This window comes from Protomyctophum bolini (assembly GCF_963924005.1).
Source record: "Protomyctophum bolini genome assembly, chromosome: 19".
Lineage (NCBI taxonomy): Eukaryota > Metazoa > Chordata > Actinopteri > Myctophiformes > Myctophidae > Protomyctophum > Protomyctophum bolini.
In genome coordinates this window covers 22183780-22202187 of record NC_137880.1, presented here as the reverse complement: position 1 = coordinate 22202187, position 18408 = coordinate 22183780, and the positions used below count along the sequence as shown (strand labels likewise).

The window sequence follows — 18408 nt, the reverse complement described above, 5'->3', positions numbered from 1 at the left end:
AAACGTTGTATGGCAGGCCTTGACGGATTTGGAAGAGATTTTGAAGGTCTGGTTCCAAAAAGGAATCAGTATTTAATGTGTAAAACTAAAATCCATGATATTTACATTGGAATGAATGAGCCTGGCAGGAAAGTGTCCAAGTGGGAGTGTCTAACCCCGCAGGCACATTACAGGCGTCAGGAGCGTCAGAAGTAGCTCAAGTTTTCTTCTTCGTGGGGTTTTTAGACAGCTGGTGGATGGAAAAGAAGCTCCACCTCCGCGCCCGACGGACGCGACGGACAGCTTTCCGGAACAGCTTGCCCCAGACTCAAATGGAAGCCGCGCACAAGCGTGAAAATGAAGCGCGTCACACGGCAGTGATAGGCACTAGCCAATGGAAAAGATTCAGCCTGCAGCCCATCCACTGGGCGGGTTTTAACTTGTAGTTTTCTTCTTTCACAGAGTCAAACGCCCCCCCAACCCCCCCCCCATTTACTGTAACCCTGATCCATGATGACATTGAAAATAACTTCATACTTTATAAAATAGCCCGTATCTTCAGCTTCCGCTTCCCTCGTTATCATCATCTCCATCACCATTCGGCCCGGGTTCGATTCCCGGTCAGGGAACACTGTTTTATGATGAATTCATGTTCTGTTCTTTAACTATTATAGAAGTGTCTATTTGTACGTCTCTAAATGTTTTGATGAATTGAACATTGTGGACCCTGTTGTAAACAAGTGTAATGCTTAATGGGGTCGTCCACTCACAGTTAACAGTCTTTGTATTGAGTTTGTGCTTGAAATGTACTGACTTGAGAGAAATGTACTGTTAAGGGCAGTACAGTCTTAAGAGTATGGACTGCCCTTTATTCTGCAAACTGTTAATAAATATTTCAATCAAAAAACTCCTTCTCACCTCCACTAGTTTGGCCTCGGCCGGGAAGCGAACCCGGGTTGTCAATTCTAAAGGCACGTACGTTAACCAGTCGACTAATGAGTCATGACTCGATAGCCAAGTAGCAACGCAGCACCGTATAGCCTACAATAGAATGCGCCTTTCCCTGCGTGTCAACACTCACTTGTCACTCTCACGCCCACTTCGCCAACCAAGAAATAGAAGACTACAGGCCATCAAATAGGCTTCCGTGTGCGTCCTCTTGGGACCGCCCAAAGCCCCGGAAGGCATTAAACTGAGACCTGACGCGACGTCCAACTGACACCTTCACGCCTGCTAGTGTGCCTGGGGGGTAAGTGGGAGAGGCCACATTCTGCTTTGTACTTATATATATATATTCCAGTTTAAGATTGAAAATTACTGAGACAGCCAGGTTTTATTTCAGTCAAAGGCAATTATTTTAACAGGACCAGTTTGCCTGTGAATTCAATACTGACTGCATTTATTAGACTAGCAGAAACAATATGGTCTAGTTGCCAGCCCATAGAGCCCCATGGTGATTTCGGACATTCACGATTTTATGTCAGAAATGTTTAGTATGGGTCCCAGCATGTAGAAACTGTCGGATGCCAACTTGCATATGTTGGGCAATTTTCATAATATGTGACCATACCAATTACAACCAGGCAAAATATTGAAAATTTCATCATGCTTTATGTAGCATGTGATGTGTCAAACTAGGGGGTCCAAACAGACCACAAATTAGGCCATGGCTAAGCCCAACAAAACTTACAAAAAGGCAGTTTTGTAACAGACCACTAAAAAGAGTCTGAAATGACGTTTATTTACAAAAAGTCAAATCTAAAAAATTAAAAATAAAACAGCGGATGCAACAGTAAAAATCAAAACAGTGGTTGATCTATCTCTTGGAAGGCCGGTTCTCCAGGAGCAGAACCACCAGGCGACGGACGCTGCCCGGCAGCTTGTTGGCGTAGTGGTCCTTAAGGATGGAGGCCAGTCTGCTGCGGAGGCTGCTCAGACAGGGCAGGGAGCCGCAGTCTGGGATGTTGAGCAGCGTGTGGAAGAACTCACACCACAGCTCACTGTGGGGGTTCCTGTGGAAGGGAGACAAAGATGGGTTAACGTCCAACATTTAGTCTAAATTCTCAGTAGTTCACTTTCACGAATAGCAGATGTACCGATCTTGCAGTGACAGGCAGCAAGCTTGTATATCTGCTATTTTTTAATAGCAGATGCAGCGACAATGACACAGCTGGTTTTAACGAGTGCTAGATGTGGTAAACTGGACTTTGAATTGGCTCTGTACATTTCTTCTTTTTCCATCTATATACACAAAATCTGTTAGCCAAATAACTGATCTAGTAGCTTGTAGATCAGCTATTTTTGCCAAATATGCCCCAGTGAGGGCGGGGTTCAAGTGGTTAAGCTTGCACATGCAGTTAATGCAAGTGCTCAATAGAGCAAGAGGAGATATATATGCAATTGGTCATGATTTGCATATAAATACCCCCCACAGAGGCTGAAATTCACAAATTAAAAATATCTGGCCATTTTTAATCTATTACTTTTGACCTTTAACCTTAATAAAAGTAATAATTTTAATATATGTTTTTTGTGATCATTAGAATGTCTAGAACATTTTTACTCATTGTGAAAGATATCACCCAAATGTAAATTATATAATTATAATAAATGTTCAAACTTCTTTTTTTTTTTACATAATTTCCTCTGCAAAGTCCTAGTAGTACAAAGTAGTAGTAAGGTTGAAATCTCTTTTTTGCAAGTAGAAATATATCCGGGTCTTACAGGGTTAAAGCATTATGTTACATATTGAAAAATAGCAAATCTTTTAATATATATTCTTTCAGAGCGAACATTTTTAACTCAAATCTTTGCTTCTGGGGGTCCCTGGAACTGGAGAGGCTCCGGTAATCGGCCAGCGATCGGCCATATCGACCGATATTCACTCTGATCGGTACTAATCAGCATTTACCCCATCTGTGATCTGCAATTTACCCCATCAGGAGAAACTGATCTTTTACACCATTTAAGTGGTATGTCAATCAGATAATATCATTTTACATTTTTGTGACAGGCCTAAACATTCTCCCCTTCCTCCCCACACACGAACAGTTTTGAAATAATTTTGGAAATTAATTTGCACCATTCACAAGATCAGTATCGGACCTATTGTATCGGCTGATCATTAGAAAAACAATCAGTGATTGGTATCGGTTCCAAAAAAACCCTGATTGGAGCATCCCTACCTGGAACAACATATCGGCGGCCAATTACATATGATTCTGGGCCTCCTCGACATGGAATAGTTTGAGAACCACTGATATAGAAACAGGTTTTAGAAGACATTTCTAGAATCGACCTCTGATCTAAATGGGTTAATACAAGCAGATGAACCATCTCATCAATAGGGATGTCAATAGAAGGAATTCAGTCAGTAGTGAAATCATCAAAAACATGCGTTTCTTTTGACTGCACAACTAAAATATTTGATTCAAAGTAAACCACCACATTTACCTCCTAAAGTTGCCGTTTGTCTTCCAAACTCCATCCTCGTTTGTAACCTGCATGTAAGTCCCAAAAAGCATGCAGTGGACCGTCCCTGCGATGCCAAAGTAGTCCGTCTGAAACAGGAACACAGTCAGTCTACCAGACCATCATAGGATACAATCATGAAGTCAATCACTCAAAGCCCTACAACAGTACATAGCATGAGGCACAGAATAGAACACAGCAGGCACCACTTCTCCAGTGAACTCTACCCAGTTCTATTCTGTCACCTCAATACTGAATGGTGTGCTTGTTCACTTCATCGCACTACAAATGCCACAACTATCTGATCTACAAGCTCAAAGTGTCAAAAAAGAAAAAAACATTTAGTCTAGACCAGTGTTTCTGAATGTTTTTGGCTGGGGAAGAACAGTGTTTCTGGGGTCAAGTGAACATAGACGATTTCAAGGATATTGAAACTAGTGATGCTAATCTTGGGGGGGGGATGACCCGTGGGGGTTTCATGATAATTTGACCCACACCTGTAAGAAAGTCAACATTTCTTGACCCACTCTGACCAGACCCGAGGGTAGCCCATGGGCACCCGCGGGTTACAGGTCAACCCGTGCAACACCAATTGAAATATGACGTACCCAAAATAGGGATGGCAGGTTTGGTTAATACAGTCGGTCCTTGAGCATCTCAGTGCACTGCCTGGAGGTTATAAATACCTGATATGTCCATGGTCTGCCACTGAGCATCTCAGTGCACTGGAACCCGGAGGTCATACACTTGGCCGTGAAGGCCGTATCAGGGGGGAAGAGTTCCATGTCAATGCTTTGTCCGAGGTCGATCAGGGACAGGCCATGATTCAAGTTCTCTGGCTCAAACATTGTATTTTTCATAAACCTAAAAGTAACACAAAAAAAAGACAATGTTCTAGTACTTTATTACATTAAAAAATACATGCAAGAGATGCTGCATTCAATGTGGGGTCTTTTTTTTACTGGACAAGAATATGCTCCAATTAGGAAAATGGTCAATGTAATGACCAGTGTGACCTACCCTCATGCTCATTAATAGATTGTACAGTATATGCAAAAACCCCACTTCCTCTAGGTCTGGGTGATGGGGACAAAAATCACTTTTTTTAAACCAAATACTAGTATCGATATTGCGACATGTTGTGAATATCATTTCTTCCACAATTTTCAAAAATAGCAGCTCACAAAGTATAAAATAAGTCATAACTTTAGTGATTAAAAGCAGAAGATCACACCATGCCATTAACCCATTGAGAACTACCGATTTTTAGAAGGCAATTGTAATTGCCTCAGGTCTTAAAACATCTGTGCCATGGAGGAGCCCCAAAATTATATGAATTTGTAAAATAAAAAGATATATATATATATATATATATATAATCTACCATTAATAAAATCTAAAACAACCCAGATGCTTTCGGATATATTAAGATATTGATATGAAATATGGCCCAACCCACCTCTCTCCCAACAGGAAGTTGTCAGGCTTGATGTCAGCGTGGATGATGTGGATTTTGTGCAGCTGTTCCACCATGTATAGGATGCACATGGTGAGGTACATGACCACCGGCTGGGGCATCAGCTTGTCACCTAGACTTGCACTCTTCTTGTACAAGTTGACCGCATTCTGGGGACAAAGAGTAGTCCGTGAGATTTTGTTTCACTTTCATCCTGAATTGGTGCATGTGACTGACGCAAGTGATTTGTGAAATGGCTCGAAAGTAGTTTCATAAACATTACGGCACAATACACAGAACTGCGTTGAGGTATCTGGCTGTCCTTGTCGAGATCTGATTCTGTGACACAAGTTGCTTTCACCGTGATAAATTTACTCTATTGCTAGTATGCCCACTTAATACTCCAACTTAGAATGACAAATAAACCACAAATGGCTGATCTACAAGGTTACAACGCTGTGACACTTTGTGAACTTGTAGATCAGCAATTTTCTGATTTGTGTGTCGTCATCGTCTATGGAAGCCGAATGACTTGACTGCAAGCATGGGAGCAGACGTTAGTCCGACATGCGGACGCATTTCGGCCTTGCATGCGGTCCCCCAATGTGAACCCACCAGTAGAGTTCCATAACCGTGGAGCTCTCCAAGCAGCACGCTTCCATCCCTGAAGAGGTGGGCAGAGTGAAATCTACTGAAGAGATGCCGCACATCTGGTGCCAGTCGAGCATCCAGCTGTGTGTTGATGTGAAACTCCCACGGATGGCCTGGCTTCTGGAGCTACGTTACCAAACACAATGTATTGAAGATCAGCATTAATAGGCACCTGTTGAGTGTTCTTCATGGCATACTTTAACCAATTTCCAATTAAGACCCAAGGACGATTCTACAAATAGCTTGTCTAAATCCTAACTGTTTTAGGAGAGAAAGTAGTTCTCAAACACACCCAAATTGTGAGGGGGCGGGTGGGTGGGTCAAACCAAGTGGTTCAAAGATACGTTTGGTTAATGCAGAGGTTTGGTGTTACCTTTAGAACCATTTTGATGCCCGACGCCTGGTCGATGGCCTGGTAGACAGTCGCAAAGGCACCTGCTCCAAGAACTGCATCGACCCGTATGGACTTATCCTTACCTGTCAGTGGCGGAAGTACTGATGTTTTATTCAAGACAAATAGCGAAATATAACACTTTTACAAGTAAAACTACAAAAGCACAGACATCAAAATATACTTACAGTATCAAAGTACTAATATTATTAAACTCTCCAAACTATGCATTCTACAACTACATGCTGACAACACGTCTGGGGAACAGACTCATGTTCACAAGTGTGATTTCTTTTTTTTTTTATCTTTAGACTAGAATAATTGTGGAATCTGTTACATCTGAGCAACAGATACAATGAGAGTGTCACATACCATTACCCATGGAGATAGTCGCCTTGGGCGCAATGCTGGGCATGTCACACTGCCAGGTGTTGAACTGTGGGTGAGATGCCAGTGGAATAGACAGTGTGGACAACAAATTGGCTATTAGCTCATCATCCCAGGGATCCGAAATCAGGCCTCCCACACTGCAGTCTGGTACTGCCTTGTTCATGGACGCATCAGAACTCAATGTAAGCCCTTGGACTGGACTCATTGGTTCATCCACAGACTCGAAGCAGGACCTCTCCATGGGGCTCATGGGCACATCTGTGCAGAAGCTGGGTCGTTTTGGAGTCATCATGGGGACAATGCTCTGCTGCGGGAAAGCAGCTGCTTGATGCGCATGATGGGGGCTATCGAAGGCATCCAGGTCTGGCTCCGTCACTACCTCAGGACTCGGGATGCGGGACAGCCAATTGGGTTTTGGTGCACAGAACTGTGGGGGTTCTGGAGTCATCGGGACTTCAACACTCTGCAGAGGGAAGGTGGCTGCTTGTTGAGCACAACAGGGGCTCTCGAAGACATCCAGGTCCAGCTCAGTCACTACCTCAGGACTTGGGATGCGGGACAGCCAATTGGGTTTGGTTGCAAAGAACTGTGGGGGTTCTGGAGTCATCGGGACTTCAACACTCTGCCAAGGGAAGGCGGCTGCTTGTTGAACACAATGGGGGCTCTCGAAGGCATCCAGGTCCGGCTCAGTCACTACCTCGGGACTCGCGATGCCCGACAGCCAATTGGGATTGGGTGCACACTCCGGGCTCATGGGAACATCACTCGGGAAACCCGTTTTCATCTGAGCCTTCTCGGGACTGTCATGGTCACTCCAAACAGTAAAGGCGTGGGACACGGACATCCGCCGGCTTGAACTTTTGGGTATCTGGCAGAGATGAGACGCTAGATTCTCAGACTGCTCCGGGCTGACGTACACCTGCCAGCTTGGTGCCTGTGTGGCCTTAGCTGGGCTATCTGGGCCAGCAGTGTCTGTGGGGACATCTCTGAAGGAGAGCCCAGCGGCGTCTGTGGGGACATCTCTGAAGGAGAGCGCTTTGTCAGTGGGAGGGGGCTGGGTCACAGTGTTGGAGAAAGACGAGGAGACATTGTGCTGCTGGCCCGACGGGAGGCCTTCTCCCACTATGGTTCCCTGGAGCCTGGAAAGGCCCAGCGCCGTTTCAGACAGCTTCTCGTCCGACGCGTTCTCTACAATGGGGCTGGAACGAGAAGAAGGAAGATTAGTAATACGATTTCTGCCCAACAGCAACGATACTGCCACCTATTGTAGCAACCGACTGAATCCTAGGACACAGGCTATAATCAAAGTTTTTCCAATTTGGCCCAGGTTTTATTAGCACACATACAGTGTTGGACTGGTGCAACTAGATGACAAATTACCTGAGTTTTGCGGATTGGGGCCTGTGTCGTTTCTCCTCCAAGTCTCCAAAACCCCTTCCCCACCGGTCATCTGGACCTATAGACAAAGCTTTATTTAACTTAAAAACCACTTAAAAATGGTAGCAGCATGGTTAGACATGAAAGGCACACAACATGTATAGGGCCTAAATGGGGAAAAAAGGGATTTCTTTTGGTGCCATCCCTTTCGGACCAAATGTTGCGACTGTACTCTGAATAGTTGCACAGAAATGTAAAAAAAACTAAAACAGGACACCCACAACCGAGTATACGCATGTTCACACTTGTAGAGTTAGACCTGTAAGGGTCCATTTGGAACCATTACCCACTCAAGGAACCAACTTTGTGAACCTCTGAAATAAACCAACTGAAGTACATTCCGAGGATGTCTACCTTGTTCCTGCTCTCTGAAGGTTTTGTACGTGAAGGGAGTAGACACCAAATGTGCAGCCATGGCGAAGTCTGTGGAGCTGTTGGGACAGGCGTCCAGGGAGTTTAGGGCGTTGTACCGAGGTCCCCACATTGTGCTCTCCTCCGGCATCAGCTCTGAAGGAGTATCCTGGGTTGACAATGTATACACAAAGTATGGTAAATCAAACATGGTGCATTGGGCCCTCAACATGGTCTCACCATGAGTCTGTTAACTTGCGGACACAGCGGCCTCCACCTACGACGAGGTACTTTTTAAGTTTGTTCCCACGTAAATGAATGCCCCAACTTCAGTGCCGGTTCCCAAACCTTTAGGCCATGCACCCCCTGTTACCGCCCAACCTAGCTGACTCCCCCACCCACAAAAGGCAAAAATAGGCAATCTACAAGATCAAAACAAGCTTGATCTGCTATATTTGAATTGAAATCCTGAATCACGTTTTGCCAATTGGAATCCTGAAAATTAACATTTATTTCATTTAAAATGCCCTTTTAACTAAATACAAATGCATTGGACATTAAAAAGACAAGATTTTAGTACTAGTCATTAAGCTGCTAATTTAGACTCAAGTAATTAAAGCGGATCGTGGTTGCATGTTGGGAATTGTAACAGCTGAAATCAATAGTATTTGGATATTAACTTGCCGGTCACATTAATTGATGGTGGGGGCCGCATGTGGCCCATGGGCAGTCAGTTGCCCATGTATGCCCTAGAAGGCACTAGTGCACCACAAGGGGTGCACGCACCACAGTTTGGGAACCACTGCCCTACTTAATCATACGAGATTGTTGTACACAAGTAGCTAGATTTGACAGAGAGACAGAAAATAAAGTTACTTACATTGGGTCTGCCTGATTTAGAGACATCCAGTACAGACAGGGCCCTTGCAGCTCTGGGCTTCTCGGCTACAGAGGCAGCGGCCCTGAGAAAGTGGAACATAAGATTACTTAAGTTTAAAAATGGTTAACCTTAACCTTTTATTTGTAGTAATACACAAGGATTGGATTATATTTTTGTAATTACCAAAACGAAGATTGCAAAGGCCTGTATTTTTACCTGCAGTTCTCCTGATTATCCTCATCCGTGAAGACTGTAAATGGCGTTGGGTTGGTGGGGGGTTTACAGGACAACGGTACACCTTCAAAACATCAAGGGCCAGGAAGAGGGGGAGAAACAAAACAAGCATTACCTGCGGGTGTCCACTATAACTGCCTCAGTGTCAGTTTCCGCACAGACATATTTGCTTTGCGCTCATGTCAGCCAATGAGAAAACCAGCTGGACTAGTAATCTAGTAACAGCGGCGACACGCTTTGATCTCACTGCAAAGCGGGGTGCTATAGTTCCAAACATTGGAACTATCCAATTGAGATAGAATGAGCAGTTCCGTATTCCATTGTTACAATGAGAGTCTACGCTAGTGTAGCCACTCTTACTAAATTACTCTGAGCTGGACTAGCTTGCACATTAATTATAGACATCTTGGGGAAGATGTTTTTTATATAGCCTCAATTACAGTATTTAAACCCTTTTCGTGTTAGCATTATGTTATGCTTTAGCTATTTTTGAAAAATCGAACGACAGAAAACTGTCATTATTTAGAAGACATTTGTAGAATCATTCCCAGGTCAGAATGGGTTAAGCATTACGCTAAACACCTGATGTGGATATACTTGGATATACACCACCCCCTCCCCTTAAGGACATACCAATTGCAGCTTGGAGCAGTGATGCATTAGCGTCTTCCAGCAGGGTTGGGGCCTGAAACATATCCATGATGGCATCTGGAGGGTGGATAAAGACATTTCAGACAATAGAGCCTCATGACCTAGGCTCTCACCCATGCATGCGTCTTAAATGTACTGAAACAGTGTCATTAATCCAAAACATTTTGCAAGGGACATTATTACTTGCTAAATGTTTTTCATTAACATAGCTGGTGCTATGATCGATATCACGAGACCCTTTTTAAAAACTACCAATTTACAGTTGGGTTGCTAAATGGTGGAGAGGAACAGAGAGAAGGGGTGATCGGCACTGACCCAGAGCTTCACGGGTGTTGACTGTAGGCGAGGGGAGCACCCTGGATGGTGTGGCGTGCGCAAGGCCCATAGACGTGTTGGGAGTGACGTGAGACAGGTTGCCTGTAGTACCGCCCTGAGACACTGACACGCCAAAGAAGAGGACAGTCAATATCCCTTTTTGAAATGTATCATACAGTGGTACGTGAGGGTAGCTGATCTTCAAGCTCACAATGAGGCTGTAGACCCAACTACATCCACTGCAGTAAACACAGTTTTCCAGGCAGCCACTAGTCAGTTACTTACCATCCAACTTCTCCTCAGGCTCAGTCATCTCACCAACAGATGGAACGCTGGAAACAGAAGGTACAGATAGAATTCTAAACAAATCGTAAAATAAATCACACCTGTGTGAAGTGAGGGGCACTCTTATGGTACATTATGAAGTAAAATAGACAATAGACTGTGCTCAGACACAGATGTAAAATTCCCCAATTTAATGTTTGTGCAAGATAAAGTTTGTAAAAGCTGGATATAGGAGGGGCTAGCACCAAAAAAAAATTCATTGGTAAGGGCTACCGTTTATGGTCCCTCTACACAACTACAATATTTAACAGGAAACTGCTTTAGGCAGACATGGAAGCAAAGCCACACACACTCATCACAAATCAAGTCAAGAGAATATACTGTTGAAAAGCACTCGAAGGTCTCATTGATGAGATGAACTACTCACCGATCTGTGTGGATGGGCAATAGCCCATCAGGTTGGACCGCAGCACCCTGGTATGGGACTTCCAGGACACAGGCTGGTCTGTGGGCGATCAGAGATGAACTCTCAAAGCTCCACTGATGCTGCTCCTGGGGTGCTGGAGGGAGGGTGGAGGGCACTCGGTAGGCCTGTCACAATGGAAAATGGTCACAATTATGTTTGCATAATAGTTTCCATGTTGGATTTTTCACCAAAAATAAAAAGAAATTAAAAAAAAGTAGAATAGCCGAAATCACTCACAACATGAGTAGCACTTCAAAAAAGAAAGAAAATCACACCCGTGTGAAGTGAGTGGTGCAACTCTGAAGTTCCAGACCCACAGGATTACGGCCAGGGTTCCGGCGAGCCGCCCCATGTCCGAAACGGTTGAGAAATGACAGAGTTACTGTGTGGGGCTCCCTCTACTGTACTGGCACACCCGAAATCATATACTGTATACAGTTAATGTTGCGCACAGTTGGTGAAAAACAAACGTGCTATTTTCGTGCTCATACCCACCCAGTCAGGCACCCACACACAGCTCCGTAAGGGAGTGGTTGCACCACTCAAAAAAAAAATCATTTAGGAATCCAGTTTCTCAAGAAGCCCAAAAGGGGTAAAAACACCAAGGGGTTTGTGTCCTGAATGGGTATAAAATTATTAAATATGTACATGATTCATCTTGATTATTGGTAGCCGTCAGTCAGCATTTGACACATTTCTATGCAGGTTATTCGTCATATGATGTGCCCTGTGCTGGTCCTGCTGGATGTTCAACGGCCAAAAACACAATATATGTCATGATTGCGACAGCCTAGTGTTCAAGACCATAGACTCCTCCTCTGGCTCACGTGTCACAATTGAAGGCACAATTTTTCCCAAGATTCCTTGCAAAGAATTTGCCTTCAATGAGCAGAAGCTTGTCAAGCTTCCACGTGCATAACGGAAGTCCCGGAAAAGACGCGCTGTGATTGGCCAGTAGTCACTTGAGTGATAGCGAGAGACATGGAGTCACATGAGTGACGTCACTTGGGCAGCGTGCCTTCAGCACTTCTAAATAAGAAAGCGTCGGAGAACAGTTTGTGTTCACTTTAATGTTCCGTTAGTAATCCCCCTGCCTCTGATGAGTTATTGTATTAATAACTTTGTAGTTTGTCATCATGACTGTTAAAATAAATGTAAAAAGCCTTCAGCACTGCACTTCCGCTTGACTTCCTGCCTTCATTGGGCGACACATCGCTCCAATGAACTGCAGCGGACAGTGAGGCATCTTTTTACAATATCTATGTTCAGGACAACCATTACCGATGGCAGGGGCACCTCTGATGAATGGATGCTCCTCTCGGCCTGGACAGAGGCATCGTGGGATACGTTAAAGCCACAGATGCGGTTGAAATGATCCCATTGTGCAACAATGGCATCTTGTTCCAGCTCATGATTAGTCCACAACTGGGAGGCGCTGGAAGAAGGCTGGACAAATCTAGGGACACTGAAAGCACTTCCTACCGCTCCCTGTAACATCATTTGGCAGTTTACAGTTAGTGTCATCAAAGAGCATGGCATGAGGACTGGGCAGATATGTGGGTCTATGCAAAACAGATTTCCATTTGTAACCGAACTAAATACATCCAGTTCAGAATATTACATCGTATACATACAACTCCTGCTCTCAAGAATGAAATGGATGTGAGTGCTTCCCCATTTTGCTTTAAATGCAAGACAGATTGGTAATTAATTACGTTCACCGTCTTTGGTCCTGTGTGAAGCTTCAGAACTATTGGTAATTGGTATGACATTGTATCGGAACTGTTATTTTTGGTGTCAATTTAAACCATTGTGTTTTTTACTTGGTCTCCCAGATGATCATGTTATTGATGTCAAACATAAGGTTATTCAACTTATTAAGGTTTGCTGCTAGGAAGAATATTAATTTGTTTTGGATCAAGGATGTTGCTCCAAAGAAATTATGGCATAACATTATAATGGACTGTATTCCTTGTAAATACATTACATGCATGTTGCATTCTAAATTGGACACTTTCTAAAAAAGAAAAAAAGGGGTCCCCATTGGACCTACATTGTCTGCCACACCCGTATGGGTCCATTTGGAACCCAAGGACACTTTGAGACAGAGCAGCACCCCTCCGTTTGCCAGAATGGAACAGAGCCTTCATTAGCATCAGTGTTAATACCTGTGGGAGAAGGGGCCCCAAGTTCTTTCCAAAATGGTGTGTGCATAGAGACCATTGCAAAGAATGCAGAGGTTTGGGAAGGCCTGGTCTAACCTGCTGGTCGGCAGGGCAGCTGGCTGCAGTGGGCCCCTGGTTCTGATCTGAAATTTCCAGCATCCTCTTCATGTGAGCAAGGCTCTCCTCTGACTCCCTCAATCGCCTCTGGTTCTCCTCTGATCAACCAGAACACAGCAAGAGATTTAGCAAAACAATCCCAGGGCTTTGTGTCGTTATCATAGCTTGATTAATTGTTTTACAGGTTACAAGTATTGAATAATGACAAAGTCACTAATTTACAGGAGAAAGAAAGTTGAAATAAGTTTCTGCTGCAATATTATTAATACTCAACTTACCAAACTCTCTCCGCTCCTTTTCCTGCTTCAGCTTCAGAAAGTATTTGGCAGCCCTGACTTCCTCGAAGCAGTACTCCGAGCCCTCGCAAACCAGGCTGTCTTTGTCGTACCTCGACAGCTCATCCGACCTCGTCACAGACGACTTTACACCGACGTTCTCTGAACGTGATATCCTAAGGATTTGACATTTTATTGTAAATTGACAACAGAAAAAGATGTGCCGTTGTAGCAGGCTATTCAAAAAACACTGGGGGCATTATATAACAGCATAATGTTCAGTGATTGTGAAAGTACCAATTTCAAAGGGACCCTTTACAGGCCTGTAACACGAGTGCATTTTGATTTAATTTGTACACTTGTAATAAGAGTCCTTGAAATTAAAACGTTGAGAACCACTAGGCATGTGGTCTCACGAGCCCCACCCCCTCCCCAATACAAATTGACTGCTACAATAACCTTAATAGAGAAAATGCATCATAAATCCTGAAACCAGATATAATCATTAAGGAAAGTTTATGCGTGTACCATATAAAATAAAAATAATTTGTCCCCCCGAAGGGTCGTGACCCCCAGGTTGAGAACCACTGAACTAAGCTACTGAAACGGCTGAGAACAAAATTACTTGCATATAGTAAGAAACAAAAAAGTTAACTCACAGTTGGACTGATGTTACTGGAGGTGGTGGGAACGGACAGTCACTGTAGCCCTGTGATGCAGTCAAATGTGTCATTTGGAGAATTGTTAGCTACTACATAATAGGAGAAACAAAAAAGGCTTGCCTGATGGAACCAAATCATGTCGGTGAGTACACAGGCAGGGACAGCAAGCACACACAAACCTTGCTTGATGCAACATTCTGGTTGAGGACCTGGGAATCCTGAAGGGGATTCCGTGCACGGCCTATAGAACACATTAGACAGCCGACATGACGATACACAGTACGGAATGCAAACAAGCCAACAAATGAATTATAATGGAAGATATCTCACCTGACACTCCTGGTTGGACTCTGGCGGTTCTCATTTCAAACTTCCTGCAAATAAGAACCAAAGCCCCCCCAATTAGCTTATGCATTCAAAGAACATAACACTGGCGTCAGCATCTCCCTGCTGTTATTGTCCTGTTCACTGATGGAGAGAACAGCTTCACCTTCAACACAGATTCAACACAGCTTCCCTTCATTAGATTAGGAATTTGACTTAAACTGTAAAATAAGTCAAGTAGTCTTTGTGACATTCATCTGATCGACAATTGCTGGATACCTTGATACGAACACTGTTCTTAGAAAAAGGTTATAAAGAATGATCGCTTAGAAAATAATTGATAGTTGCAGCTTAACGGGAATCACCTGAATTCATGGAGGACAGCATCAGCGGGCTGTGCCTGGCTCTCCATGGCTCCCTGGTAGACAGAGGCAGCCTTTTCGGGCTTCCCCTGCCGCTCTTCCTGCTGGGCCCAGGCTATATAGAAGGCTGCAGTCCTAGTCCCAATACCCTTACCGTGGACATAGCTGAACACAGAAGTGGGATCTTCATAGTAACTTGCCTGCACCAAACAGATTAAAATGAAAAAGCACAATTTGTGAGAACCGCAGGACTAAATAATAGTGTAGCCAGTATCTAGTGTGGACCAACATGTGAATAGTACATTCAGAGACATGATATAAAGACAACGCAATTGTATTTTTATCAGAAGAACATTTAAATTAATGATAAAAGCACCTAAAACCATTTCAAAGACCCAAAACTGCACATAAATAAAAGGGGGCGAGGCTGATGAAATTAATCAAAACGTGTGTCTATTTGGGAAATAGCTCGACATGCTTACCAATCGAATGCAGTAGCCCACATATCTGATGTCATCTGAATATCTTTTAACATCGTGAAATCTTTTCACAATTCTGTCAAATACATCTTGCATCCCTGCAGAAGCTCCAGCAGGTAGTCTCTTCTCAAGACTCTGGGCAAATCTAGAACAAATATATAATATGTTCTGCACATTATATTACGTTCATCATCTTCAGTTTTGTTGAAAAACGTCATTGCATATCGACATTTACCTGTCCCACTCCTCCAGAGGGTCATCTCCTGTGTAGCCATCCAAACTGCTTTCAAAGCTCCTGAAACAGTTACATGATAATAAGTATGGCCCTCATTCGCAGTGGTTTCGTGGCTTTCTGCACATTATAGAAAGCCTATTGCCGGCGGGGGCAACTCCGATGTTGCAGATTTTCCACCCGGAAAAGGTTCTATGTTCCCCACTCAAAAAAGAAAGAAATGGTTCTATGTTCCCCACTCAACCATGGAGGCTGTGGACAGTTCAGAAGTTAACATTTTTATGAAGAAAGTCACTAGTGAATCTGAAGAGCAACCAGGAGTGAAGGACTCCTGTGACCTCGCTGGTTTGGAAAACCCCGGTCCCCCAAAGTAGGCGTGTGTGTGTGTGTCTGTGTCGCCCAAAGGGCAGGTTTCAGATAGTAATTTCTCCCCATTATGTGCGTTTAGAGATTATATTAATAATTTGAAGTTCAAAATTAATATTGCCTGCATTTTTGGGTGAGCATTTTAGAGGACAATGGGGAACATGGAACCTTTTAGTTGAGTGGGGAACATAGAACCCTGGGAACATATAGCTCTGGTCCATAGCTCTAATGTGAACCAGAGCTAGGGGACCTTTTTTGGGTAAGCAGGGAACATAGAACCTGGGGAACATAGGTACGCTCCCTTTCATTGTTGCAAATTCAATTCATGCATCTATCTATCTGCAATAGCCTTGGATCAAGACAAGGTTTACTTTCAAATCTATGATCGTTTTGATCTCCATTCTCTAACCCCGTAATAGTCACTGGACATCCATGATCAAAGTCCATTTCTCCATACATATAAACAAAGTGCTAACCCTGTAGCCATGGAACGTTAACTCGACATTTGGGAGGCACTGGTAGATTTATCGAATTGATCTATGAGAGTCCGTTTTATATGAATTAAAAGGAAGCTCATAGTATTCATTATACATATATTCTACTGTAGTCAGGTCAAAATGTGGAGTTAGGGCTTTATATAGTCCCTACAAGCAGAACCCAATGCTACTGAAGTTTCTGACATTTTTTAGACCCAGACATCCAAATTTCATAAAAGCTTTACGGAGGGTTCCGAGAGGGTGTAGCCCAAATGTTTTGATTCTCGTAGAGGTTTTTTTCGATTCTGACGAATATCTCTACGAGAGTCAAAACGCTAACTCCGCCCCTAATGTCGAAGAAGCAAACTGATGCCTTTAAATCACTCTTACCTTGTACAAATGCAAAATCTAAGCTGCTTTTAATGTTGCCCCACTTGTTTGTGAGCTCTGCGGAAGCATATTAAACTCTGTCAATGCTTATTTTTCAATAAAAAAGGTATTTTAGCCATCTTGCTTTTCTCTCCATTGTAAATGCGCAAGAGAACCCTGGCCGCTAGGGTCGCGGGCAATATTCTGTTGCGCCGCTTACCGCATTTACAATTCTGTTGCGCCGTTTACCGTATTTACAATGGAGAGAAAAGCAAGATGGCTGCGGGTGAAAGAAATACTCAGAAACAGAGTTGACTATAAAACGTTTTTATTGAAAAATAAGCATTGACAGAGTTTAATATGCTTCCGCAGAGCTCACAAACAAGTGGGGCAACATGAAAAGCAGCTTAGATTTTGCATTTGTACAAGGTAAGAGTGATTTAAAGGCATCAGTTTGCTTCTTCGACATTAGGGGCGGAGTTAGCGTTTTGACTCTCGTAGAGAGATTCGTCAGAATCGAAAAAAACCTCTACGAGAATCAAAACATTTGGGCTAGAGAGGGTGTATGTTTGTTCTTAAGTTTAATTATGATCCTTAATGACTTTGTATGTATTTGATGCATTACCAATTACCATGCGTTGTTACTTGTTTTTGCTTAATATAAATGGCTCAGAATTAAGAGCTTCTGATAAATGAGTTTAAAAAGCAGGTGGCTTGCGCACATAGAGTTCCTGGCTGGTGCTGGACTAAAGACAGATACATGAATGAAGAAACAAAACACCACTGGAGCAGAGCCTGTGTGCGGACTTCTTTCTTCTGATAAATGCCTAGCCCTGGTCCAAGCTTACAGCGAGTCTCTCTCCTTGGACCAGGGCTAATAAATGCCTAATTAATTGTAAACTCACACAAGGGGCTAGCCCCACAAGCAGAACCCAAATGTAGTAAAGTTTCTGACACTTCATAAAAGCTTTCGGAGGGTTGCGAGAGGGGCTAACAAGGGGCAAGCCTACTGTAGCTTTCAAGGCGTGAGCTAAGCTAAAAGCTAACGTCAATTAAAGTTGACAATTGTTTACATTTTCCAAGAAAAGCCGACTTACCGCAAGCTCGTGGGGACATCCATCTCAAGAAGAAAAAACACATGTAAAAAGTAAAATAAATAAAAAGGTTGAGTTTTCTTCTGTATCGGACGTGTGTCTGGTTTTGTTTGCGTCCGCCTTTATGTTGTGTTGTTGAGAAAATGAGAATTCGTTTTTAAATCTAACTGCAGCTGTGCGGGTCCGTCCAACTGACCAATCAGCGTTGAGCGACCAACGTGATTATTTAGAGATGCCGCCACCTAGTGAGGGGGAGGTGCTTTATTATTGGTATGAGAAAACATAGTTTACATTGCCAATAATAAGACGCAACTACGCAAGTGCCAAGTGTCCAAATGAAAACAGTTGAATATGGGGAATACAGTTGGAGAGGGGTATATACAACTCTGTCTATACTCTATGGCTCTGGTAATTATACAGGTATTAGTCCTCATGTGCTTCACTTGCAGCGTGCTTATTGCGTCATCTTCTGGCTTGAATAGTGTACTGCACCATGGCACTGGCTGCATGACATGCAGCAAAAAAATACT

At 43.4% G+C, this 18408-nt stretch overlaps 1 protein-coding gene across 1 annotated transcript; it reads right to left on the bottom strand.

Annotated features, from left to right (window-relative positions):
• Nucleotides 1-1701: 1701 nt before the first annotated feature.
• Nucleotides 1702-18011, bottom strand: bub1 (BUB1 mitotic checkpoint serine/threonine kinase). The gene is made up of 24 exons (XM_080790184.1): nt 17882-18011; nt 15577-15636; nt 15345-15486; nt 14866-15062; nt 14507-14550; nt 14356-14417; nt 14174-14223; nt 13518-13690; nt 13219-13337; nt 10919-11082; nt 10492-10538; nt 10207-10329; nt 9874-9948; nt 9223-9304; nt 9007-9088; nt 8130-8295; nt 7719-7794; nt 6321-7537; nt 5931-6034; nt 5522-5683; nt 4910-5076; nt 4137-4314; nt 3433-3539; nt 1702-1991 (listed from the first exon to the last, which is right to left on the bottom strand). The coding sequence occupies exons 1-24, from the start codon at nt 17902-17904 to the stop codon at nt 1796-1798; spliced, it is 3816 nt and encodes a 1271-aa protein (XP_080646310.1). The 5' UTR covers nt 17905-18011; the 3' UTR covers nt 1702-1795.
• Nucleotides 18012-18408: the final 397 nt, after the last annotated feature.

Bases quoted from the DNA above. Each gene is read 5' to 3' on its own strand.
- bub1 (XM_080790184.1), bottom strand. From the start codon at position 17,904: ATGGATGTCCCCACGAGCTTGCG. The intron at 10,330-10,491 runs GTAAGTAACTGA...TTGGCGTGTCAG, and splicing joins GCCTGAGGAGAAGTTGGATG to TGTCTCAGGGCGGTACTACA. The intron at 5,077-5,521 runs GTGGGTTCACAT...CTTTGTCCCCAG, and splicing joins ACGGTTATGGAACTCTACTG to AATGCGGTCAACTTGTACAA.